General features: G+C 36.5%; 3 protein-coding genes across 3 annotated transcripts in view; all 3 read left to right on the top strand.

Moving 5' to 3' along the window:
* LOC134803243 (unextended protein-like) overlaps window positions 1-5,838 on the top strand; it is a 54,782-nt gene extending 48,944 nt beyond the window's left edge. Inside the window, exons 10-16 of the mRNA XM_063775939.1 lie at window positions 464-606; window positions 1,848-1,974; window positions 2,223-2,280; window positions 2,434-2,505; window positions 3,308-3,404; window positions 4,688-4,735; window positions 5,685-5,838. Of these exons, the coding sequence (XP_063632009.1) occupies window positions 464-606; window positions 1,848-1,974; window positions 2,223-2,280; window positions 2,434-2,505; window positions 3,308-3,404; window positions 4,688-4,735; window positions 5,685-5,756 (617 nt within the window). The 3' untranslated portion in view covers window positions 5,757-5,838. The remainder of the gene's footprint in view (window positions 1-463; window positions 607-1,847; window positions 1,975-2,222; window positions 2,281-2,433; window positions 2,506-3,307; window positions 3,405-4,687; window positions 4,736-5,684) is intronic.
* Window positions 1-25,839, top strand: part of LOC134803056 (zinc finger protein 567-like) — a 269,979-nt gene that overhangs the window by 70,810 nt on the left and 173,330 nt on the right. The gene's annotated exons all lie outside the window — the stretch shown is intronic.
* LOC134803351 (RNA-binding protein Musashi homolog Rbp6) overlaps window positions 15,770-25,839 on the top strand; it is a 178,504-nt gene continuing 168,434 nt past the window's right edge. The window contains exon 1 of the mRNA XM_063776150.1: window positions 15,770-15,948. Coding sequence (XP_063632220.1) covers window positions 15,881-15,948 — 68 coding nt within the window. The 5' untranslated portion in view covers window positions 15,770-15,880. The remainder of the gene's footprint in view (window positions 15,949-25,839) is intronic.

The following is a 25,839-nucleotide window of genomic DNA, read 5'->3' as shown; positions in this document are numbered from 1 at the left end:
TTTTACTGCCCCATGTTAGAGAGTTCATTCAAACCAAAATATTACTTTGCTAAACATGAATAGTTACAGGCGTTACTTTCCGGAAATCCATATTAATTAAAACCAAAATATTACTTTGCTAATCCGCGAAAAGATAACGTGCTAGTCAATTAGTGCTAATCCGTTATACTTACTTGCGTATTTTTTACATGCAATTAATGTTCCCACCGCACAAATAAATCCGCAAATAAATATAACAAACCAACAAACAACAAAATTAATATAACAGACCACGACCCAAAAGAACAATACTCGACACGTGTTTCGCCTCTCTACGAGGTATCCTCGGGAGATGTTAACGGTCTGACGCAACGGTGCCCATCACGCTCGCCGCGTTGCCACGCTGGATCGCGATAGCCAGCCTCTACACCAGGAATGACTTGAACTATGCTTGAACTCATAAATTGTCACTTAAACATTGCAGGTGTGGATCCGTTCCGTCCAGAGATGATCTCGGAGACGGTGCTCAGAAGACTGCTGAAGCAGGATGTGGTGAAGCATATCAAGTTGCGAGGAGACGAAGACAGGAACGACCCGAAGGCCTACGTCTTCCAAGAGGGTAGACCGGTATGTAACATTTTATGCACAAAAAGGTTACTTTAACTATAGTTCGTTTGCGTTAGGAATGCAGTATTATCATCATTATCCGCCGGCCTAGCCACCAACACGCCGCCAACCGATTAAATCGTTCTTAAATTAAAAGTCAAGTTTACAGCATATTTAATTACACAAATGGGTCTACCGCGATATAATTTCATTGTATTTACCTTAATTTCCGACCTTTCAGCTGAGTTGCATCAGCTGTGGTCACGCAACTCAGCTGAAACGTCGGAATTTAAGGTAAAAACAATGAAATTATATCGCGGTAGACCCGTTTGTGTAATGAAATATGAATACAAAACGCGAGAGTATAAAGTGTTATATCAAGTTTACAGTGATCAGTTGAAGGCATAGTTTCTAATTATGATATGATACGAGCATCGCTAGGCCGGCGCCGTACCGTCTTTACCATAAAGGCACGCGGGGCCCGTGCCCAGGGCCCTCATCCTCAGGGGGGCCCGAAGGACAGACAGTAACCGTATATTTGATTACCCATAATAAGTAGAAGATCATAGTAGAAAAATGTTAGTTTAATTAATTCGCTTTCTTTACTTTCCAAAAGGGCCCCAAATTCTTAGGTGCCCAAGGGCCCCAGCATAGTTTAAGACGGCCCTGGGCCGTTGCCGTGGATTTAGGGCTTCCAGCATGCACAGCATGCGCAGCATGGTTCCATTTTTATCGCCTGTCACTATGTCCGTCACTTTCGCACTTACATACTTGTTAGAACGTGACAGGCATGGTGACAAGCGATAAAAATATGACCGTGCTACCGCCGCAGTACTAACAGATAAACCTTACGTGCTAATGGTCTGACAAAAAAGAGTAGAAATTTAAAATTGGCAATACTGTAGTGTCGTCCCGTTTTCTAAGATTGATTTGAAAGGGACGACACTACAGTATTGCCACTTATTTCTACTCTTTCATGTCACACTGTAATAGTGTTGTTAGTATTAATTTTATGTGATTATACATTGTAATAGTCTAATGTTGCCTCTGTCAGGCGTGGCTCACTCCGCGATTTCGTCGCTTTGCTACAGGTAGCTAAAAGTGCATCCGTTCCACACCAATTTTGGTGGCTAGCCATAAGCCGCGCGTGGCGCTGTCGTCACCTAGCGGCCATATCTGTCCTGATCGCAACAGACGCGTTTTGTTAGAGAGTGAGTCTTCTGTACCTAGTACTATTATTTATTCTGTGCCTTTGTTTTCAGGTGGACTACTTCGTGTTGATTCTGGAAGGTCGCGTGGAGGTGACGGTGGGACGTGAAAACCTCGTGTTCGAAGCCGGGCCTTTCACGTACTTCGGTATACAAGCCCTTACGCAGAACATCGGTGTCGGTGAGTCAAAATAAACTTTCTGCTGTCATAAATAAGGTCTGTTTTGGAATGTGAAATTAGGCAAAAACCTAATTTTGGAAAATTTTGGCTGTTCATAATGCATACATATCCCATTGAAGTGCCATACTGATGCCACAGGTAAGCTTAGCAATATCTGACTAGTGGCAATGTCACGTGCGTTCATTCTGGCGACTCAGCAAAAATCTATATTCTAAATAATCACAGCTCATTGTTTAATCTCGTTTCAGCTGAGCCCCAATCCCCTTCGGCGCTGGGTTCTCTCCAGAACCTGAATATGGACAGCATGTTGCGTCACACTTTCGTTCCCGACTACTCGGTGCGAGCTATAGCTGATGTGTACTATCTGACAATCAAACGGTGAGTAATACTCCACTACAACAGTGTTGAGACCCAATAACCGACGCTGGATTTTCTCCAGAATTTGAATATGGACAGCAGGTTGCGTCACCCGTTCGTTCCTGACTACTCGGTGCGAGCTATAGCTGATGTGTACTATCTGACAATCAAACGGTGAGTAATACTCCACTACAACAGTGTTGAGACCCAATAACCGACGCAGGATTTTCTCCAGAATTTGAATATGGACAGCATGTTGCGTCACACTTTCGTTCCCGACTACTCGGTGCGAGCCATCGCTGATGTGTACTATCTGACAATCAAACGGTGAGCATATATCCTTATAAAACTAAGGTCCCCGCCGCGTCTGTCTCTTTGTGCGTATGTATGTTCGCGATAAACTCAAACTACTGAACGGATTTTCATGCGGTTTTCACCCATCGATAGAGTGATTCTTGAGGAAGGTTTAAGTGTATAATTTCTTAACCCGTGCGAAGCCGGGGCGGGTCGCTAGTTTCAATTCAATTCAATTCAATTCCTGTCTATATCTATTAATAATGCCTGTATCTATTAATTAAGGTATTGAAATGTCTACATTATTTATTAAATTAAAATTTCTGAGTACTTTTCCTACTGAGCCTACTGTGGGAGTAGGTCGATCAGTGTAGAATTGTCCTTTAATAAGGAAAAACCGACCAATTGCGAGCCGGACTCACGCACGTAGGGTTCCGTACCATTACGCAGAAAACAGAGCCCCTCTTAAATATTTATTTTATTCTGTTTTTAGTATTTGTTGTTATAGCGGCAACAGAAACACATCATCTGTGAAAATTTCAACTGTCTAGCTATCACGATTCATGAGATACAGCCTGGTGACAGACAGACGGACGGACGGACACTGGAGTCCTAGTAATAGGGTCCCGTTATACCCTTTGGGTACGAAGCATAAATGAAACGGTGTTTTCTATATTTCCAGTTCGATGTACCTGGCAGCGAAGCGCGCCACTCTGATGGAGAAGGGCGCGCTCACGAAGGGCAACACCAACGAACAGATCGAACCAGAAGTTGACAAGGTATGCTTTGCCTTTGCATTGATATCGACCGTTGTGTTGACATCATTGTCATACCAATGTTCCGTAGAGGCAAAGAGAATAGAGTGTATAGAGACGGATTATCAAAGTAAATTATGTAGCCACTGTAAATTTACTGCCATCTTTCGACAGACGATAAAACTGTTAGAACGCCATTTGACTTTGATATGTGTTAATTTATTAAATATTAATATTAACGCCATCTACTCGACTCAATCTTCAATATTCTTCGATGCAATCTTTTCGAGGGATGGCGCCATAACCTTCAGCTTACTCTCGAGTAGATGGCGTTAATATTAATATTCAACAAGTTAACACATATCAGTGGAAGAATAACGATCAAAGTCAAATGGCGTTCTAACAGGTTTAATCGTCTGTCGAAAGATGGCAGTAAATGTGCTGTAGCTACATAATTTACTATGACAGTAACTCTCTATTTCAAATTCTCTTTGGCAGAGGCATAGAGAAATATTAGTAAAGAAAGAGTGGTAAGAATGAGTCGTTTTGCTTACCAAAACGCGAGTTATTTCGTAGTCGACATCTAACGTCAAGTAGTGGAACTATCAGTACCGCTACTTGACACCAGATGTGACAAGTGTTGCTACTGACGAAAAATGTACTACTAAAACAATTTACAACTAATATTATAAGCAGAAGGAGTTGAAAATAGACTTCCGGTTAATCCCGTTATAATATTAGCTGAAAGTTGTTGAGCATTAGAGTTTTCGTTCGTCGCGACATCTATTGTCAACTAGCAGTACTGATAAATTCCGCTACTTGCCGCTAGATGTCGTCTGCGAAATAACTCGCGTTTTGTTAAGAAAACTCTGGTATGGAGTTACCACTTTTTTCTTTACTTATTATTCTCTATGGTAGACGCGAGAATGAAAATAGATGACAGCTTCTTTCAAGGGATAATAATGTTATAGGTCAGTCCATGAAAAGTCTGCAGCGGATTTGATAGCCCACGCAGTGCACGTGTTATTTTAAACGTCACACTTCTATGAAATTATGACGTATAAATGACACTTGTACTGCGTGGGCTATCAAATCCGCTGCAGACTTTTTTTGGTCCGACTATATAATAGCATGTTTCAATTTCTACGTGAATTTATTAAATGTAAATAGTCAAACCAACAACATTTTAAATTGCATAATCATTCTACGTGTTTTTAAATAAATTATGTTTATGTTTATTCATTTTTTACACGGAATTTTAGGTAAATTTGATCAAAATTGCTTAATGTATAATGTCGTTTTTACAGTTACTTCGTGACGAGGGAAGGGAAACAGACGCGACACCTCAGCCGCAGGTACGGCTATGACATACCATAAATATATTAAAAAAACTGATCTGATATACTTAGGTACATATATGTCTGTCTAATAGGTTGAAATACAAGCATTTATATATATACTTACATATCGTTCTTATATAAATGTATTTCTGTGCACGCTGCAGTCTTTGGAAGTGCCTAAGACAAGATATTAATGGACCTTGGTTTGTATAGTAAAGGGGGCCACAGATTACCAGTTCACCATCAGCCTGTCAGTTAAACGCAGAAGGTGACAGTTTCGAACAACTGACAGGCTGACGTCGTCCGGCGAACTGGTATTCTGTGGGCTCCTTAAAGTTGATTGTAGTTTGATTGAAATGTGACAAAAGACACAGAATTAAAAATTTATATATAATTGTTAGTTAACGCGGGTCTCCTTGGACCAAGGTAATTGCTTATCATCAGGTGATTCGTCTGCTCGTTTACCTCCTCTAAAAAAATGGTGTAAGTATAATAAAATAAAATTCTTCGCCTTAAATAATATTGTCTCAGAATTCTACTATGAATTGTGGTGTTTTAAACATATTTAGTAAAGTAAATTTAGGGATTTGATGCGATGTTAACGTTTTAAAAGTATTTTTTTGTACTTAGGGGGTGTTCATCATAAATTACGTCATCTATTTTTGACGATTTTTGACCCGCCCCCCCTCCCCCAAGTCCCCCCCTCTAAAATCATCCAAAAGTCATGCTTCGAATGACCCCGTTTCCTCCTACGTCATGATCCGACGTCCAGACCCCCCCCCCCCATTTGAAATGACGTAATTTATGAATAGCCCCTTATCATAACTATACATCTGACTATGACTTATCATATCCATCTGACAATAATACTAATAGTACAAACATTGCATAAGTAGTTTGATTCTAGGTAGATCTGTGTAAGGTTGTCCCTGACTACAAATTTAAATTTACTATTAATTTCCAGGAGCCCTCATCCAGCCCCGCGACCCCCAACCAGAAGGACAACCCAGAGGAGGAGGCACTACTCAAGAAATAGACGACGCGGCCGACCTCAATGTAACAAGCAGATATACTAGCTCAGACAAAATAAATAATAGTACCTACAGAAGGTTCACTCTCTAACAAAACGCGTCTATTACGACATTTATGACCGCTAGGTGGCGCAAGCGCGAGCAGGCGTCTCCGTAGCGGTGCGCGGCAACCGCTACTGCTAGACACCAAAATTGGTGTGGGCCGCATGTACTTGTAGCGACGCGACGAAATCGCGGAGTGAGCCACGCCTGGCTCAGATTATAATAGTCTCTGAAATGGACAAACCAAATGTGTCTCTACTAAAATACTGGAGGTATTTGATTTGTCCATAATTGTAAACAAAAAAATCGCGTTTTAAACAAACTTCTAAATAAAATGTGACGTTCCACGGGAAAAGATACCTTTACGCAGTTATTCATGGCCAACCGCCATAAGGTACCTTTACGGGACGTCACAAATTGTGTCAGGACCAAGCCTAACTCTACATGACATTAACAATGAAAAAGTGTCCAAAATGTCATCATAAATGTAACATTTTTGTCAAAGTCGGCACAGAGTTAGCTTAGTGCCACTTGCACCATCTCTCTAACCCGGGGTTAACCGGTTAAACCGTTAAACCAGTGTCAAAGTGTACTGGTAACCATGGTAACTCGAGGTTTAACCGGTTAACCCCGGGTTAGTGAATGGTGCAAGTGACCCTTGACGGACTGTTTGTTAACTTTTCCGAACAAACGTGTAAACACATTGCAAATGATAACATCGATAAACAAGTAGAGATATAAAATCATACCAATTTGAGCTAAATTATCGCCCTAGCTATCCATTTTCGTCACTAAAAATAGGCAGCAAAAAAAAAAAATGTAGGCATTAAACCTGCCCTGCACCTTTTGACCTTCGCGCCGCGTCTTTACTATTTTTTTTTTAATCGTCTTTACTAGTGATGGAAATGATTTGCCAGACTATTGTGAAATTGAGGTCGTCGCTAGCAACACTGCTTTATGACTGGCAACCTTGCATTGCGTCAAAGAAAAAAAATACTAACATAGCTCTCACTCTGGGTTCACACACAGGAGTAAGGGCCTCTATAGACTTCACCAATATTTGCATGCGATTTGCGGATGTATTCCCATTAGTCCCCATCCCACGCGACGCCATATGAGGCGGGGACAACTGGGAATGATTTGTATGCAGCGCCTATTCTCATCTGTGCCCGGTGGGAACAGATGGGAATACACCGATTTGCGTTACATTCCGGCAATTGATCGATTGAATGAATTCGTTACAGTTATGTGTGTCAGCAATTAGAGTTAGACCAAGAGAAGTCTGCAGAGATTTTGATAGCCCACGCAGTGCAAGTGTTATTTTAAACGTGAAACTTCTATGAAATTATGACGTATATATTACACTTGCACTGCGTGGGCTATCAAAATCGCTGCAGACTTTTCTTGGTCTGACTCTATCAAAACTCGTATGCGATTGGTTGCAAGGTCTGTAGAGGCCTTAACAAGGGGCAATCGACAAATGTAGAATGTAGTCTTATAATATCGATTTAATAGCATTTGAAATTTAACAAAATAGTTTTTAGGTTAGAATTATTTTACTGTACTTATTTTTTTAATATGGCAACACTTTCGCAACACTTTTTTATTTTGGTTGGTGCAATTTTCTTATAGAAATTAACTAACGTATCCTAATAAATTGCTAAGCCAATACAGTATTTAATGGTCGAATGGATTTTGCTTGTTTTGGATTTAAATATTTATTGATCATGAATGAACATTTAAATGTCGTTAAATTGTTTTATTGTATCATCAATACATTAAAATTTTATACATATTTCAACTTTATATCTACTTGCGTAGTTTTTGAAAATATGTATACTTTAATGATTTTGTATTGAAATGTGAATAGTACAAATGGAAATTATGTTTTTATAATTATGTTGAAGCTTATACAAATGAATAAATCACGAAATATCTGACATTAATTCCTAAGTTGTTTTAATATGTTCGCGTATTTTTTAGGCACCATGTGGAATATTTAAAAAAATAGCAAAGCGCCAAGCGCTAATATGCTTAGAAATGTTTTAAAATATGATATAAATCCAACAAATCTTATGAAACTGCCTTTTAATTTAAGTAAAGTAACAATTTTACATACCGCTTGACATAGAATAGATATTTTATAAAATGTTACTTTGCATGGGTTATTCCTACTAGTTACCACCAAGTTGTTACCAGTGGTAACTACTGGGAATTTTTTTCCCACCTTTTATCACTGGTAACTACTGGAATTATTTATAATTAGTATTGAACTTTAACAAAATCTCACCTTTTACCAGTGGTAACTACTGGGAATAAAATTTCCCAGTCGTTACCACCAACTCGGTTTGGTTTAGTAGTTGTAGTAGAAGTAGTAGTAGCAGTTTTTTTTGTGGTAAAAGGTGAGAAAAAAATCCTAGTGGTAACAACTTGGTGGTAACTGGTGGGAATAAACCCTTTGCATTTATGGGAACATAAACTTTTTTGAAACCTAAAGTAAGGACGTTTAACACGAAGAATCCGTACATTGACCCGCTATCTCCGATCTCTATCGCACGCGCGTAATTATATTGCTGTCCTCCTCATGATGCCGGCGGTCAATGCCACTGTGCAAGGGGGACAAAAATATCGCGAAAACACGAGCGATGGAGATCGGAAATGCTGGTTCAATGTATAGTCTGTCAAAAAATGGTAGAAATTAAAAAGTGGCAATACTGTCGTGTCCCTTTCAAATCAATATATATAAGAAAACGGGACGACACTACTGTGTTGCAACTTTTTAATTTACACTGTCAGACTGTACGAATGTTTTATTTATTTGAACGTTATTATGACATATTAATTTATTGAAATAGTTTATAAAAAAAAACTATGTGCCTTTGCCATCCTTAAAATAATAAAAAAAAAACTTATTAAAGATGCTCAGAGGAGTTTATGTTCCTATAATATATTAATAATATACGTAGAAGAATCGTAAGTGGGTGCATGTTTTTTTATTTATTAGATTTTTACATTCAACCAATATTTTGAAAGGGTCCAATGGCTATTCAATTTTTTAATATACATATTGTATATGAGAAGAATATCCTAAGTCCCTTTTGAAATATTGTTTTATTTATAGTTCTAACTTCCATAATAGTGCCTTTATTAAGAAACTTGAAAGAAATAATTATTTAAATGAATTTTGAAGCGAAAACTACATTTTTATTGTATATTTATAAGTTTTTGGATAGAATGTATCGTAAAAAATATAAAAGTACTTACGCTAAAGTAGATGGAACTGTTATGGTATATGGAAATTTAGCTCATGAAGATAAGTAAATGATGAGTATGATGACAGTACTTTTTTGTACTTTACAAAAAAATGTGGCCATTTTTCTAAAATCTTGAAACGACATTTCGTAAGCGTAATTTCCATATATTATTAATTGTATGTAGATGTGTGATCCGCAATTAAAATTGTCCTTAAGTAAGGTGCTGAAATGTTCAATATGAAAATATATCAGTTTTTGAAACTTGAATTTGTTGTCATTGTGTGCCAATGTCCCCAATTAGGTTGGATGTTTCATCACAGAGTTCCTATGGCTACCTCCTGTCTCCATCATCAGATCAGCTCGATGGTACCATAATATTGTATTGTTGCCCGACTTACATATACCGGGTGTGGCCTGTAACATGAGCAAATAATTAAAACATAGATTATACTCCTCAAACGGTGACACTTTTGTTCGACAACTTTTAAAAATTATGAAGTATTTAGACTCCCTATTTTCATACAAAATAAATATACTATCTTCAATGGACGCCATCGCCACGCCATATCATTGTGATTGACGTTGCTTGTCACGCCTTAAACATAACAAAATTCGCAATACATTGCGTCTTAGAATAAACTTTAAAGTGTATTAAAATTCAAACCACAAGTTATTTTTAAAAGTTGCTGAACAAATGTTGGTCAGTATGAGGAGTACAGCCTACAGTTTAATTTTTTGCTCATGTTACAGGTCACACCCGGTATGTATGCACAGCGTCATCGGAAACCGGCAAGTGGGTCAAATTTAACTTACAATTTGATTACAACAGACAGACAACGGGGCAGGTGAAACTAAATAAAAGCTTGTAAAATTGATGAAGGGCAAACCTTCTGCCATCGTATTGACATCATATTTTTAAAGATGTACTTTTAGTAGTGTAGCAGTGGAGATCCTTGGGGGAGGCTTTTGTCCAGCAGTGGACGTCTATCGGCTGAGATGATGATGAGTATGATGACTTTAGTAGTATCCGTTTTTAACTACAGATTAGGATGTCACTAGTAATTAAAAAAAAAGACTTGTAAAGTACCATTAAAATTTCTTTCTATCTTACTAGGTACCTGTAACGATAAAAAACTTAGATAAAAAAATGAAGGCGCCGTGAGTTCGTTCGCTGAGCACAAAGGGCCTACCGCGAACCACGGTCGACGTGTTGCCTCCCTGTCACACTTACGTGCGAATTTACAAGTGCGACAGAGGCAACATGTCGAATGTGGTTCGCGATAGTCCCTCAGAGAGGACAGCCGTGCGTATCCGGGATCGCGTGTATCATTGTTATTGAACTTAGTTTTAACAATACAAAGCAATCGATAAGTTTGATCAAAAATACAATTGCGCACTTTTAGAAGCAATTCACATGTTAATAGCTCTTGTGCAAAACTAATTACAATTCTTTTATCATGCTTTATAGAACTATTTTCGCAATTTTTTTTCTATCGAGCGAAAGTTAATAATCAGGTATCGAATCGATGGCGTTACTAGAGAAAGGTTTCAGGATTGCTTTTCATTTTTTGGCAACGGTATCACAGAATAAATGATAGTACTAAGTACAGAAGATTCACTTTCTTATAAAACGCGTCTGTTACGATCAGGACAGATATGGCCGCTAGGTGGCGACAGCGTCACGCGCGGCTTATGGCTAGCCACCAAAATTGGTGTGGGACGGATGTACTTGTAGCTACCTGTAGCAAAGCGACGAAATCGCGGAGTGAGCCACGCCTAACGGTATATAGTCTAAAAAGGCGCTATGATTTTTAAAAACTGCTGGCTGTACCTTATAAATGTTGTCAATTTACAATTTCAGTCACCTATGTAGGTACTGCATAATATACGTTTACAGTACATATATATGGTCCTCCTTTCCCGCACTAGTGCGGGAAACAGCACTTTTCGTGCATATGTCAAAAGTTAAAAGGGCCATGTGTACTGTAAAACGTTGTACGATACACTTGCGAATAGGTAATTCGCAACTCGTGTCGATTTAAAACACTCCCTTCGGTCGTGTTTTAATTTATCGCCGCTCGTTTCGAATTTCCTCTTTTCCGCACTTGTATCGTAAATAACTATTACAGTAGGTACATATGATTCTACTTTCCCGCACTAGTGCGGGAAAGGGCACTTTCCTTGCGTATGTTGAAAGTTTAAAGGGCCATATGTACTGTAAAACGTACGATACACGTGCGAATAGGTAATTCGCAACTCGTGTCGAATTTCCTCTTTTCCGTACTTGTAGGTATCTTAAATATCTATTGAAAAACAACCCTCCTTCGTCACAGTCGGGTAACAAGGGTCAAGCTCATACAATAGTAAATAAATACGGTACTCATAGAACTATATATACCATAATTATTCAAACAATAGTGTACCGTAAGCTTTGTTTGACATGACACGGGTAAAGGTCATTGTCCTCGAACTAAAACAATGCATTTTTCATAAAAACAATGCATTTATTTAACAAAGAGAAATTTTGGAACTGTTCCGCATTGTGGAGATGAGTATTTACATTAAATATATTCTTATATTTATTTTAGATTATATTATAATCAACTTAGATAATACCTAGGTAAATTAAATAGTTTATTAAATATTTTGATTAGATTTCAGTACCTATAGTCACACCAACTACTAGATATATAAATTATTATAAACTAAAATATATGTCATATACTAAAGTTAGTATATGTATTTCAGTTTATAGTAAATTTTCAATTTTATAATTAACTGCTTCTGTCCCGAAGGAAACTTTCCAAAATTACGAAATTATCCACATAGGAAAGTGTCAGAAAAATCACACATTTTTGTAAGGGGCATAAAAGTTTCCGAAACATAAAATGGAAATTTCTTAAATTTCTGTCAAATTTTCAAGAAATTTCCATGAACTCTTCCAATTTTTTGGAAACTTTCCGCAACTTGCTCGGCTGCAAAACTAGCCGCCGCCCGAAACTTCGCCTGCGTCGTTTCAGTATTTTTTTTTCACTCCGATAACCCCGATTTGACTTTGAGGTTGAATGAAAAAAAATATAATAAAAAAATAAAATAAAACTTGTATTTTGATATGGGTGTACAACTGTTGTACACCCATATCAAAATACAATTTTAAAGTTACAAAGCCAAAGAAATTAATACTTAAATAGAAACAAAATAAAATTAAAGTTAAACAATTAAAATAGTATTACTCTATTTTTATATTACAATATGAACGGAGAAGAACGCAGAATTTACAATCAGAAGGCTTTTCGGTAGACGACCGTTACGCGAGTATTGTATGAACGGATATATTTTTCAAATTACAAGAAATTAGGCTATGCGTCATTACCTGACTGCCTGTAGGTAATTTCTGTATGTGAAACTGTTTTATTTATTTATTTTAAGAAAATAATAGAAGCGTAAAATTTTAAGGTTATACTTAACAGGAAGGTCCAAAAATACGTTAAAAATATTTAGATTTTTTTTTCTTAGTTGTGCATCTTTAAAAAAATGTAATTTAAAATTGAAACTACAATCATTTATAAAACAAAAGCTATTTATCTTTAAAAAATATCCTTTCGCTTCGATACATAAACGCAAACATATGTTAAAATTGCCAACAATTTGCCGCAGTATTTTTTTTCTCAAAACTGTAAATCTCTTATAACAACTCTAGATTATGTAATGAAATATTAAAACGCTGTCAGCTAATTACGCCTTTTTGTTAATCACTACACTCGTCTTTTAAAGTGAGTGCATATCATAAATATTTAATTAAGTTTTCAACGATCAAGCAAACAACTATTATTAAATCTAAGCGCGGAACGAACAGAAAATTAGTCGTAAGAATTTTTTCTAAGATCTACTTACGTACGAAAGTAAGAGTTTAATTTAGTTTAAAACTGTCATAAATGATATTAAAATACCAAAAACGACAATAGAGACGATAAGAGGTGAATAAGAGATTTTTCATTATCATCAGCAGAGGAGCGAAAAGCAAACTGCATACAATTATTCGACAGCTCTTAAGTCTTTAAATAATCAAAAAATCCGAAAAAGCCAAACGAAGGGGCATGTTTAATATACTAAAAAAATATACCTAAAAAAGTTAAATTTGTACGGAACCCTCGGTGGGCGAGTCCGACTCGCACTCGGTTTTTTTATTTTACGAATTTGTCGGCATGATTGATTTACCTACTTATACATATATCCATGCCAAATTAATATTACAGCTTTCTAGCACTGACGGTTACGGAGCAAAGCCTCCGACCGACGGAAGTACAGACAGACGGACATGGTGAAACTATAAGAGTTTTTTTTCTAAGGCAACCTGTATTTTCCTATCAAAAATATTATTCCATTAGGTACATTAACACCAATGCTTTAAAATAAAAATGGTAGAGCCTAAAGGACTGTTTATAAGATGTAGAGTCGCGAGCGTGCGCGATAGAGCACGGCGCAGACAGGGCGATGAACCTCGAAGAGATTTGGCGATAAGCCTGGCTTTCCTTGTTGTGAATTAGTTTAACATATTACGTAATATGGGGGGTTTATGTGTATTATGTGAAGTGGCGATGTCATTAGCTACGGCACTTCAGTTTTTGAAGCCTTTTTGCGAAAAAAAAACGTGTTAAAGTAATGTTTTGAAATGGTGGCTATTATTTTAAGTGCAAACATTTTCAATTAAAAATATTTAATTATTGCATAAAAACAGAGGACGGGTAACAACGCAATAATTAACTAAGCCAGAAAAAGCGGAACTTGAAGTATAAACAGCTTTTAATTTGAAGTTTGCTATTCAAAATTCAGTTATATTCCCTACCCTAGTACCTACCCACAACATAAACCTTATTGGCTTACTGTGGGACTTAGTCAATATGTAAAATAATGTCCTGTTTACATATCGTTGCTTATCATGAACAGTGGTACAACTAAAAATGAAATGCTATTGCATTTAATATTCTATCTTTTACTGGTAAGATTTAAAGTCGAATGGCATTTCATTTTGTTTTGTGTCACTATTCATGATAAGCGTCGATATATAAAAAAAAATCAATATGTAGGTACTCTTAATTGCATACCTCACAAAATAGTTATAGTTGTCGTCGTGGTTAGCAATGTCATGAGCTGTCATGAAAACATGTGGAATAGAAATTGATCACGAGACTTTCGACAAATGTATTTTGTTTTTGTGATTTAACTAATTGCGTTAAAAACCGAAAAACAAATATACCTATATTAGACTGGTCATATTTTTCATAAAATAGATTTCGACTGGCAAAGCATATTACTTTATGGCAACCGGGTTTTTTAACCTAATTAAACCCCGCTGAATCCGAATTTGCTGGTTGCTCGATCGAAATCTTGACCGGAAGTGAGATATTTGACATTAAAGGTCCCTTTTTTTAGTTTTTCGTAAATAACTCTTAAACAGTGGCGCATAGCAAAAAATGTTCTATTATATAAGTAATCTGCATAAAATTGCCTACAAGAAAGATTCCGAACAATTTTTCGCTAGGATCAATATTCAAAGAGATATTAACGCGGGAAATTTAATTATAATCACTTCTAAGGTCCCTTTTATAGTTTTTCGTAAATAACTCATAAACGGTGGCCAATAACAAAAAATGTTGTTAAACGATTATAATCTACACAAAAATTTGTACAAAAAAGATTCAGTACAGTTTTTGCAGGGATCAATATTTAAAAAGATAATAAAGAGGGAATGTTAATTATAATAAATTCTAAGTTTCCTTGTTTTTATTTATTCGTTAATAATTTGAAAAGATGACTCATAGGAAAAAAAGTCTTATACATAAATAATAAACATAAAATTTTCTATAAGAAACATGTAGAACACTTTTCGCTAGGATCAATATTTAAAAAGACAAAGCAGCGGATAAGTTAATTATAATCAATTTTAAAATCCCATTTTAGTTTTTTGTAAATAACTCGTAAACGGTGTCCCATAGCAAAATAGGTTTATAAGAATAAATTAACTACATAAAATTTCCTCCAAAAAATATCTTGAACACTTTTCTCTAGGATCAATATTTAACGCGATATTAAAGGAAGAAAGTTAATTACAATCAGTTCACAGGTCACTTTTTTTTAGTTTTTCGTAAATAACTCGTAAACGGTGGCCCGTTGCAAAACAATGCAAAACGGTCTAATTAGGTTAAAAAACCCGGTTGCTTAAAAGTTATATGATTTGGCAGTCGAATCAAGAAGGAGAGCGATTTTGAATTTTTTTGTCTAGTCCATATTATTATAAATTATGAAATAAAACTATGGAAACAGATTAAATCGCGTATAATGGATTTAAAATAAATATACTCCGATTTTTTTATGAATACAAAATGTGTTTTTCATGTTAATTTTCTCAGAATTTAAACAAAATTTAAATGACCCCCTGTGGCTGACGATACACAATTAAATGTGGTTACAAGCTATCATTTCCTAACTAGGTATACCTAACTGATATTTAATTACATTACATCTAATCCTCAACTTTGCCATAAAACTGTCACAAACCTAGCCCTACAAAACGTACAACTGTCAAAATCATCGCCGAAGCATTCCAGCCGCGAACAGGTTAAAGACATTTAAAGCCGGGACCGAAGCCCTACGAGGGGCTGCGTTGCCCACTACGCACCCCACGGCATCTGCCTCTCTCTAATACACAAGGATGGATAAAGAGAGGCGATTACGGAATCGTGACGTCACGTCGGGGGGGCACGCCAGTGTTCGGCCGGACGCAAACCAAGGCGGACGCGCGCCATGTTCAAACGGTGAACAAAACATTGACAATGTTGTTCGAGAGCCCCAACGCTAAGTTGTACCCGGCCTTCAACATACCGCCGCCTGTGAGATTAAGGTGAGAATCAAACAGTGATAGTGTTCAGTGCGTCGGTCCGCAACGCTCCGGCGGACAGCGAAACGTCGATACGGACAAATAGCGATTCCATGCCGACTGTCTGCCGGTATTTCTATACCGTACAGCATTCTTAACATGCAAAAACATGTCTAAAACCCGGTGTAAACAACCAAACTCGAGGAACCCAGCTACATGTACAAGCACATCGCGTGCACAAGAAAGTGTTTTGCGTTTAAAGCAAAAAGTAATAAAAGATTGATTTTATGTGAAAAGATATACACGCTCGGTAATGTGCTGGCTGTAGTAAGATGTGTTGAAAATTTCAAGCCAATTGAATCGATTGTATAATGTTACTTGTTTATCCATTATGGAATGCGTAACTCGATCATGTCTGAACACACGAATTGACACGACGTTCAATTTGATCCAATAACGACTAGGACAAGAAACTTGTGCGCGGAGTGGTCGTCAGGTGCCAAAATATGACAATTATAATCGTACAAGGTTATGGTCCCAGGGTAAAATCGCGACCGTCCGTCGTACCGTCTAGTCCAAGGGTTTCATTCGACCTATTTAAATGAAACTCGTGATATGACCACTTTTGTGAAGTGACGATAATACCGACGAACTGTGTAACTCACTCATATCCCATCATTGATGATTTTTGAGGCTTCTTAGGCCTTTAAAATCATGTTCCAAATATTAACCATAACAATCCAAATGTGTTGAAATTGAACTACCAAACAATTTGTTTTTTGGAAGAAATGCAAATAGGGATCTAATCAGAACTCCTTTTGTGGAAACATCCATGCCTATTTGTATCCATGGCTGTCTATTGGGTCTAACAATCTATAAAATCCACACAATCTACTGTCAATCTTGTCATTATAATTGGTAGATTTTTCGGAATCTAGTTGCGAATCGGCAAATTGCAGCGCTTGTAACCCCCTTAAAACTGTCCGCAATATTGTACTGTTCAGTGGTGTTTTAGGGTTACGAGATGCTTTTTTTTAAAAATCTGGTTGTTTTTAGACATATCTCAAAATTGGAAACTTGTCTTTATGTTCCCTCAGTCGCCACAATTCTGTATTACACGGCAAAGGGTACCTTACTGTTAAGATACAATACAATAACACAATACAATACAATAATACTGATTTAAACTTTCACGATTATTAAACATTATCGAACTGCACACTTCACCTTGACTGCTGCACTGCAACTTGAGCCAGTCTTCTACGAGACCACGGGGACAACGCCGTCCTCGAAACGTCGGAGGTAAATCTTAAAACTTAAATACGCGATTGAGTCCCGTTGTGCAGTTTGATAATACAATATATAAATACTTACTCTCTATTGCACATCTCAATGGCCCTCTAGCCTAGCGGCCCACCGTACAAGAAAAATTGGCAACCAAATTTACTCAAATGGTATTAGAAAATAGAATAAACTAGCGACCCGAGCTTCGCACGGGTTACCAAATTATACACGTAAACCTTCCTCAAGAATCACTCTATTGATAGGTGGAAACCACATGAAAATCCGTTCAGTAGTTTTTGAGTTTATCGCGAACATACAAACACACAGAGACGTGGCGGAGGACTTTGTTTTATAAGGAGTAGTGATATTGTTTTGATTAAAATCCAACGAAATAAAACATAAACAACTGAGTCCCTAATTAATAATGATTTAAATTTGATTGTAGGTATAAGTACCTAACTAGTATTATGAAGACCGTGAATCTCAAGAGGTTAGTCCAACAAAAATTTTAACGTTTGGTAACCCTAGTTGGGTGCAGTGGCATCGCAATCAAGTGCATTTACCGCAGTTATTTTTGGATATTCACCTCGAAATAAAGCCTGATTCGGATAAATAACAACCTACATTGGAAACTGTATCCTTTTTCGTTAACTGTTTTTCGATTGTTTATTTTTAATACCGTTAGGTACAGAGTTCTTTGACTGATAAGTATGACGTTAAAGATATACAGACAATGGTGGCAAACAAATCTTAAGAACATAAGACTCGAAAACAATTTTCTTTTCATATCGTGTTTGAATGTAATTTGACCCACCTGAACTCTTTTAGAAAAATCGTATAAAATATTATTTATATCACGGTTGTTATTTATTCTAGGCAACCTTTTTTGGAGGACCATAGTCTCTTAGCAAAACCTTGGCCGTCAGTTATTTTATGAATACTGATTTGAATTGCACCCATGCAATTATGTGCAATAGAACGGTGTACTGCCATCTCGCCGAAATATTTTTCGCCTAATTTCACTTCCCAACCAACTTATTGCAGTACTTTTAGTTGGCAAACCAATGCTTAGCATATTATTATTTAGCATAATTTTTATTTGAACACAATTTTATTTAGCAGATGTTCATTTTACCACGATTTATTTAGAAAAATAGTTACTAAGCAAATGTTTTATTATACCATACCTAACTATTTATTGTTAAATAACGTTTGCCCAAATTGAAATTTCGCATACTTTTTATTGGATCACAACTATATTTAGCATTTTTTTATGACCCGTAAAACGAAACTGCTCCCAGAGGTAGGTAGGTTATGGTTATTTTTTTTATGACCCTAAAAACGAAATTGCTCCCAGAGATTGGTAGGTGATGGTTATTTTTTTTTATGACCCGTAAAACGAAACTGCTCCCAGAGATAGGTAGGTTAGGGTTATTTTTTTTTAATGACCCTAAATACGAAACTGCTCCCAGAGATTGGTCGGTTAGGGTTATTTTTTTTGGTGACCCTAAAAACGAATCTGCTCCCAGAGATAGGTAGGTTAGGGTTATTTTTTTTTTGATGACCCTAAAAGCGAATCTGCTCCCAGAGATAGGTAGGTTAGGGTTATTTTTTTTTTGGTGACCCTAAAAACGAATCTGCTCCCAGAGATAGGTAGGTTAGGGAGGGTTATTTTTTTTTATGACCCTAAAAACGAAACTGCTCCCAGGGATAGGTAGGTTATTCACAATATTAGGCGAAAAATAATTTATGCCTATCAATACATTCGACATAACAATAAAAGACATTTTGAAACATGACCAACTAAATATTTTGCCATACAATAATATTGTAAATAATCATTTGCGACATGTTATATATGCGAAACATTGGTCTGCCATCTGATAGTTTTGCCAAATGATACTATGGGAAAAATAGTTTGGGTAGTGATAATTTGCCATACAATTTTCGGCCACATATTAGTAAACCGCAATAGAACCTCAAGTATCTGAACTAATTGGGGTCGAGTCGAGACTAGTTCGGATAATCGAAATATGGGGTTTTTGGGACGAGATAAAACAACAAAAACAATACCTTATTACAAAAACAGGACACTATATTAAAATTTTACATACAAATTAACGTTTAAATATAAAACACATGAAAAAAGTTCCGATCATCGAGGGTTTGGTTTGGATAATCGAGGTTTTACTGTACCGTAATGTTTGAGTAACATATTTCTGTCAATACCGTTTTAAACGAGAGTAAGTTTTTATCCACAGCGATAAACGAATGACATATTTATCGCTGCCGTACGGTAGCTACATGTTGTGGATATCTTTAATATCGTTTATTCCTTTCATGGTAAAATCCATTGATCGGTTCCAATGACCTTAATGTGTCGATTAGTTCAATTTAACTGTTTACTTATCATTCGTTTCGTTTTAACGGCTTTATCCAAATATGTCTCGTGAAAACTTAACGAAAATGGTGCCACGCCATGCACGCTTGCAATTTTAATTAAATGGTCACCTACCTTTATAGCCAATAAGATAAGATAAGATAAGAATAAGATGACAATCGTTGTTGATATTAAACGTCAATCACACCATAATATTATTTAAGTTTCGATTCGGTAAGATAACGTCCAACCATGTCCAAAATTTAGGCCAAATTCTAAGAACAAAATATAATTATTGCTGTAAGCCTGAAGGGGTGCAATGCAAAGTTATAACTGGTACCAGTCAAAACAAATCGTTGTCAAAATTTTGAGTCCTAGGGAGGCAGTTCCTAGGGTATTAAAGTGATATTCAGAATAAAATTACTAAGAGCAAAGAGAATAGATAGTATAGAGGGGTCCTGTCATTGTCAATTTTGTAGTCACGGTACATTTACTGCCATCTATCGACACACGATTAAAACTTAAAATAAAATACCAAACGGTGTCGTTAACGCCATCTAGCCGAGAATAGGCCAAAGGTAATGGCGCCATCTATTCGAGAATGACTTTTCCTTGGCCGTCCGAGGCACGTTTTTTTCTTAGACTTTATTTATCTTATACGGAGTTATATATATTTCTGCTAAGAGTAAAAAAGTACCTAGTTTGTATTAATTTTGCCACTTTCACTTCAGGCACTCTCTTGTTAAAATATTTATGACAAATAGTGAAAATGGTAAAAAAAGCAAACGTGATAAAAAAACCGGCGAAGTGCGAGTCGGACTCGCAAACGAAGGGTTCCGTACCATTATCTATAAAAACGGTCACCCATCCAAGTACTGACCCCGCCCGACGTTGCTTAACTTCGGTCAAAAATCACGTTTGTTGTATGGGAGCCCCACTTAAATCTTTATTTTATTTTGTTTTTGGGTCAAACAGATCAGTGTGTTATGTCTTTCCCGTAGACATACACAAGAGTTAAGGGCTATAAAGGTAAATTTTCTTATTTAACCCTTATCCACGTGAAAAGGTCCCTCTTTTATTTAAAGAACTATGATAAAATCATTACTTACATGCCCACAAGCTGTTAACTATTGCCCACAGGAGAGAAAACTAGTGTGTTATCGCGAACAGTACATTTTTCTCTCCTGTGGGCAATAGTTAACAGCTTGTGGGCATGTAAGCAATGATTTTATCATAGTTCTCGAAATAAAAGGAGGACCTTTTCACGTGGATAAGGGTTAAATAAGAAAATTAACCTTTATAGCCCTTAACTCTTGTGTATGTCTACAGGAAAGACATAACACACTGATCTGTTTGACCCTTTTAGTATTTGTTGTTATAGCGGCAACAGAAATACATCATCTGTGAAAATTTCAACTGTCTAGCTATCACGGTTCATGAGATACAGCCTGGTGACAGACAGACGGACGGACGGACAGTGGAGTCTTAGTAATAGGGTCCCGTTTTACCCTTTGGGTACGGAACCCTAAGAAGTATCAAATCTATAGTTTCTCTCATTAAATTTTAAACGCTAGATGTTTATCCAACGAAAATGAACGATGAAAAATGTCCACAAAATAAATTTAGAATGTTAAGTGAAACATTTCTTAAAATTACGATATTTTTTGTCCAACGTAATCTCGGTGAGCACTGAACCGATGAACGCAAAAACGTTTCAACAACTTTCCACGATTCTTAACGCTCCATTTGAATATAGGCCTTTGACATTTAGATGAAATGATTTTGTAAAGCGTAATAAATAGTCTATAAAGTTTTAGTAATACTGTCCAGCCAGGAGAAAAGAGAAGCGTTTTGATAGGTTATTTATAAAATTTATAAGACTATTACCAAAAAAAAAATCGGTTTTTAGAACGAATCCAAAATGAAAATAACGTTAATTAATTACCTGCATGATAACGGTTTGAACATTAAACTGGTATTCGGGTCTTATAAATCTGTTTCGCACTCGACAATGTCGAGTCGACATACTCGACATTCAAATCAGACTCGTATGTTGTTATTTTTAATGTCTCATGATCAGACATAGGAATCCGCGGGGCAAATTGTGAATTAAGACTTTATGTTTGTGCACTTAGGGCACAATTACAACACAATTTAGGCTGTTTTAAAACGATTAGGCAATTAAAAACTAATTTTTAACTAATTTGTTGTAAGTAATTAGTACCATAAGCGCACAAACATAAAGTCTTAATTCACAATTTGCCCCGCGGATTCCTAATATGTCTGCTCATGATCATCCATCTGTGATAAACCAACCAATTACCATAGTATTGCCTAGTCTATCAGAAAAAAAAAATGGGATCAATCTAAGGGGCCCACAGATTACCAGTTCGCCGGACGATATCAGCCTGTCAGTTAAACACAAAATTTGACAGCTCCGAACAACTGACAGGCTGATATCGTCCGGCGAACTGATAATCTGTGGGCCTCTTAGAAATTGGTCCCAAATATTGTCTAGGTAATACTATGTTAAGTTTATCACAGATGGATGTGGGCCCCTTTACACAGATCGACCTGAGAGTGGGTCCTTTACACAGATCGACCTTCTATTGGTACTAGACGACAAAAAGCAGCAGAAATTGTTAAAAAACCAGAGCTCTAAGATATGATTCACAAAAATATGAGTATTTGGACCTAGATCGTATACAAAGCGTCTGCAGTGGAAAGTTACGAAGCGTCCCACAATAGGTTCCAAGCTACAGGTAGTCCGTAGTCCGGTGTTCGAAACTAGGTCGATATGAAACTAGCCATCCGCGCTATTAAATTGAGAAATTGTAAAAGATTGGACAACTGAAGCCAAGCCGAAGGGTTATTCCACTTATTCCCACTAGTTACACCATTACCAATGGCAACACTTAGAAAAATATTCCCAGCCGTTACCACCAATTCACTTTTGTTTTTCTCCAGTGGTAAAATGTGGCAAATCAGCTGTTATCAGTGGTAAATTTTTCTTTGTCGGTCCCTCATTACTGAGGATATCGTGAGTCGTGACTCGTGACCACTTGATTTGGTTGGATCAGTCGTAACATACAACGTCTTGGTAACAAGTGGGCATAGCTAAATGACAATCGTTCATAGAAAACGCCAAACAAAACTTAAACAATGTGGGGAAATAAACGATCACGTCACTTTTCGTTACATCCCCTGTCACCCCGAATTCCTAAAGGCCCCTCCCAAGTAGCATGGAAGTGTCGGCAACATCAATATAGCAGCCAATTAAGAACTTAGAGTGATTTAAGGGACGTATAAGAGTGTCAGAAAAGATTTAAGCTGTATAAAAGGTACTTTACAGACATTATACAGCTCAAGCTGTATAAAATCATTATAAAGGATTCTGCGGAAGCATGGGGTGCTTTATCAGAATATAAAAAATCTACTATAAAACTAAAAGTGTTGTGAGAGACTACAAGCTAATTCTATCGTAAAAGCTGTATACAGGCTGTATTGTAGTAACACTTGGCACTTTTAGCTGTACAAAAGTATCTGTCAACTCCGTTTTAAAACATTAAGTGTTATGAAACACTACAAGCTAATTTTATCGTAAAAGCTGTATACAGGCTGTATTGTAGTATCACTTGGCACTTGTAGCTGTACAAATGTATCTGTCAACCCCGTTTTAAAGCTATTTCTTATGGCGTAATCTTACTCTCCTATAAGAATAGTAGTTGTATAACTTCTGTCTGTAAGGGTATTATAAAACCAAATGAATAAATGGCAGCTATAGTACAGCTTTTTTCTGTATTACTGATAGAGTCGCTTATAACAATCTTTTGGCGTAATTTTACACTCGTATAAGTATAGTAGTGTAATGATTTCTGAAAATAAGTGTATTATAAAACTAAAGGAATATATGACAGTTACAGTCTTCTTCTTCCTCGCGTTATCCCGGCATTTCGCCACGGCTCATGAGAGCCTGGGGTCCGCTTGACAACTAATCCCATGATTTGACGTAGGCACTAGTTTTAGTTTTTTAGTTTTTACGAATGTTTTTAATGAATGACAGTTACAGTACAGGTTTTTTATTTGTTATACGGATCTCTAAAGAGAATTAAAACTTATGTACGGAGAACCGAAATACAGCCAAACGAATACAAATATTCTATTATAAAGCTGTTTTAATTACAAAAGCTGTAAAAGACACTCTATTTATTACACAGCACAGCTACTAAGATTATAATGCTCTCCAACTATCCTGTAGGCTGTTTAAAAATTGTCGCCATTTTACAAGAAATAAAAAAACGTATTTGTAAATATAATTAAAGAAATACTTGCAAATATTTAGCAGACTAACGCCGTGTTATGATTATCAGCTAAAATAAATTGTTTAGCCTTAGAATTAATATTTATAAATATTTTTGATACTCTAACCTTAAAAACAAACAGTAACTTTGCCGATTTTTGATATTTTCCTTATGGTTTCTCTTTGTTATTTTGCAGGCGCGTAAATATTTTGCCAGAAAAGATACACAGGTTCACAATAAATAATAATCCGCACTTACCAATAATGTAAAATTCCATTCAAGTCCTGTATAATATTTACTTTTACTTTTACCATCCACTATAACACTTTATTGTCGCCATTACTATATTACGAATGAACAAGATTAAGACATTTTAGTTTCTTAAATGATTATTATTCTCTTGTAATTCTTTCTTATAACTCATTTAAAACTTATATTCTTATATCGTACTTATAAGAGATTATCTGTAGTGTTAAGGTTTCCTGTTACACCGAAATATAGCTGTAATGCAGCTATTATGCAGCTTATGTATTGCTTATACAGCTACTCTACAGCTCTAATAACGCCAAAGGCTGTATAATTTGGGCCCTTTTTTTACTTATAAGGGCTGTATAAGCGCTTATACAGCCTTTGTACAGCCTAACTGTACAGCTTATAGTATACAAATAAACTTTAATACAGCTTATATACAGCTTGCAATGCTACTTGGGCCTGTACATATTGGGCCAACGTAGGTCAGTCTAAGGGATGCAGCTATGTGGTAGAATGAGATAGCAATATCACTTGCTCCCTTCGCATAAATGCGTCCCTTAGATTGGCCTACGTTGGCCCAATATGTACAGGGGCCTTAATACATTTTCAAGGTTCGATTGGCATTCTTAGTTTTGGGCTATCTAAGTCTTACCGGGATTTCTGGTTGAACTTCAAAATTACGAAGTTGTCTTGAGAATATATTTAGTTTTTTGCTCAATAATGTTGTTTAAAGTGTAATATTGATAGCTTATTTTATTATGCACTGAATTAACGTCGAAGTGTGCAGCTAACTTAGAGAATATAACCAAACGGAGACGCCATTAAGAGCTTACCCCTCTGCCGAAAACCTTGCACAATCGTGCAAACTTTTGTATGGACTGACATGGCTATTTGACATTTGTACGTTACGTAGAAATCATGTAGAAATAGCAATATATTTGACCGCCCCTCCCCCGCAAAAATCGGCAGACTGTTTTGTACAGGAAATGACAGCCGTGTTCAGTTACTAAATGCTCTAAGATACGTAACGTAAAAATAGCCATGTCAGATAAATGTCAGTCCGTACAATTTGTATGGACATTGGCCGCCTATTTTCGGCAGAGGGGAACGCCAGTTAATGGCTACTCCGTTTTGTTATATCCTCTAAGGCAGCTCATGAATAATTAATATTGAAACGCGTTTAACCATTCCTATAACACCCGGCAATCCATCATGGCTATTCCTAAAGACTCTAGGGTTAGACCAAGAAAAGTCTGCAGCGATTTTGATAGCATACGCAGTGCAAGTATTATTTAATACCTCATAATTTCAAAGTTTTACGTTTTAAATATCACTTGCACTGCGTGTGCTATCAAAATCGTTGCAGAGTTTTCTTGGTCTAAATCTATCACTTTACTAAAAGCAATTACCGAATAACGTCATGTCTACTAGCACACTGACATTGGCGAAATCATCATAAAGACGGAAGCAATTTTTAATATTAAAAGAAGAAGAAGAAATCTCAAGTTCAAAACCCTAATAGCCTGCAGTAGGTGTACATAATTTCCGGTACAAAAGAGAATTTAATTTTCTAATTTCGTATAAATAAGGCAGATTACCTAATTACTATTAATAGCACATTCCAACGAGCAAATGGGAAAATATCGAGGCCCAGAAAGATCAAAAGACAACGAAAGAAAGTAATTCCTCTAAAAATGC

This window comes from Cydia splendana, chromosome 26, assembly GCF_910591565.1.
Source record: "Cydia splendana chromosome 26, ilCydSple1.2, whole genome shotgun sequence".
Taxonomy (NCBI): Eukaryota; Metazoa; Arthropoda; class Insecta; order Lepidoptera; family Tortricidae; genus Cydia; species Cydia splendana.
The sequence above is the reverse complement of the archived record's forward strand: the minus strand, read 5'-3'. Positions and strand labels throughout refer to the sequence as shown.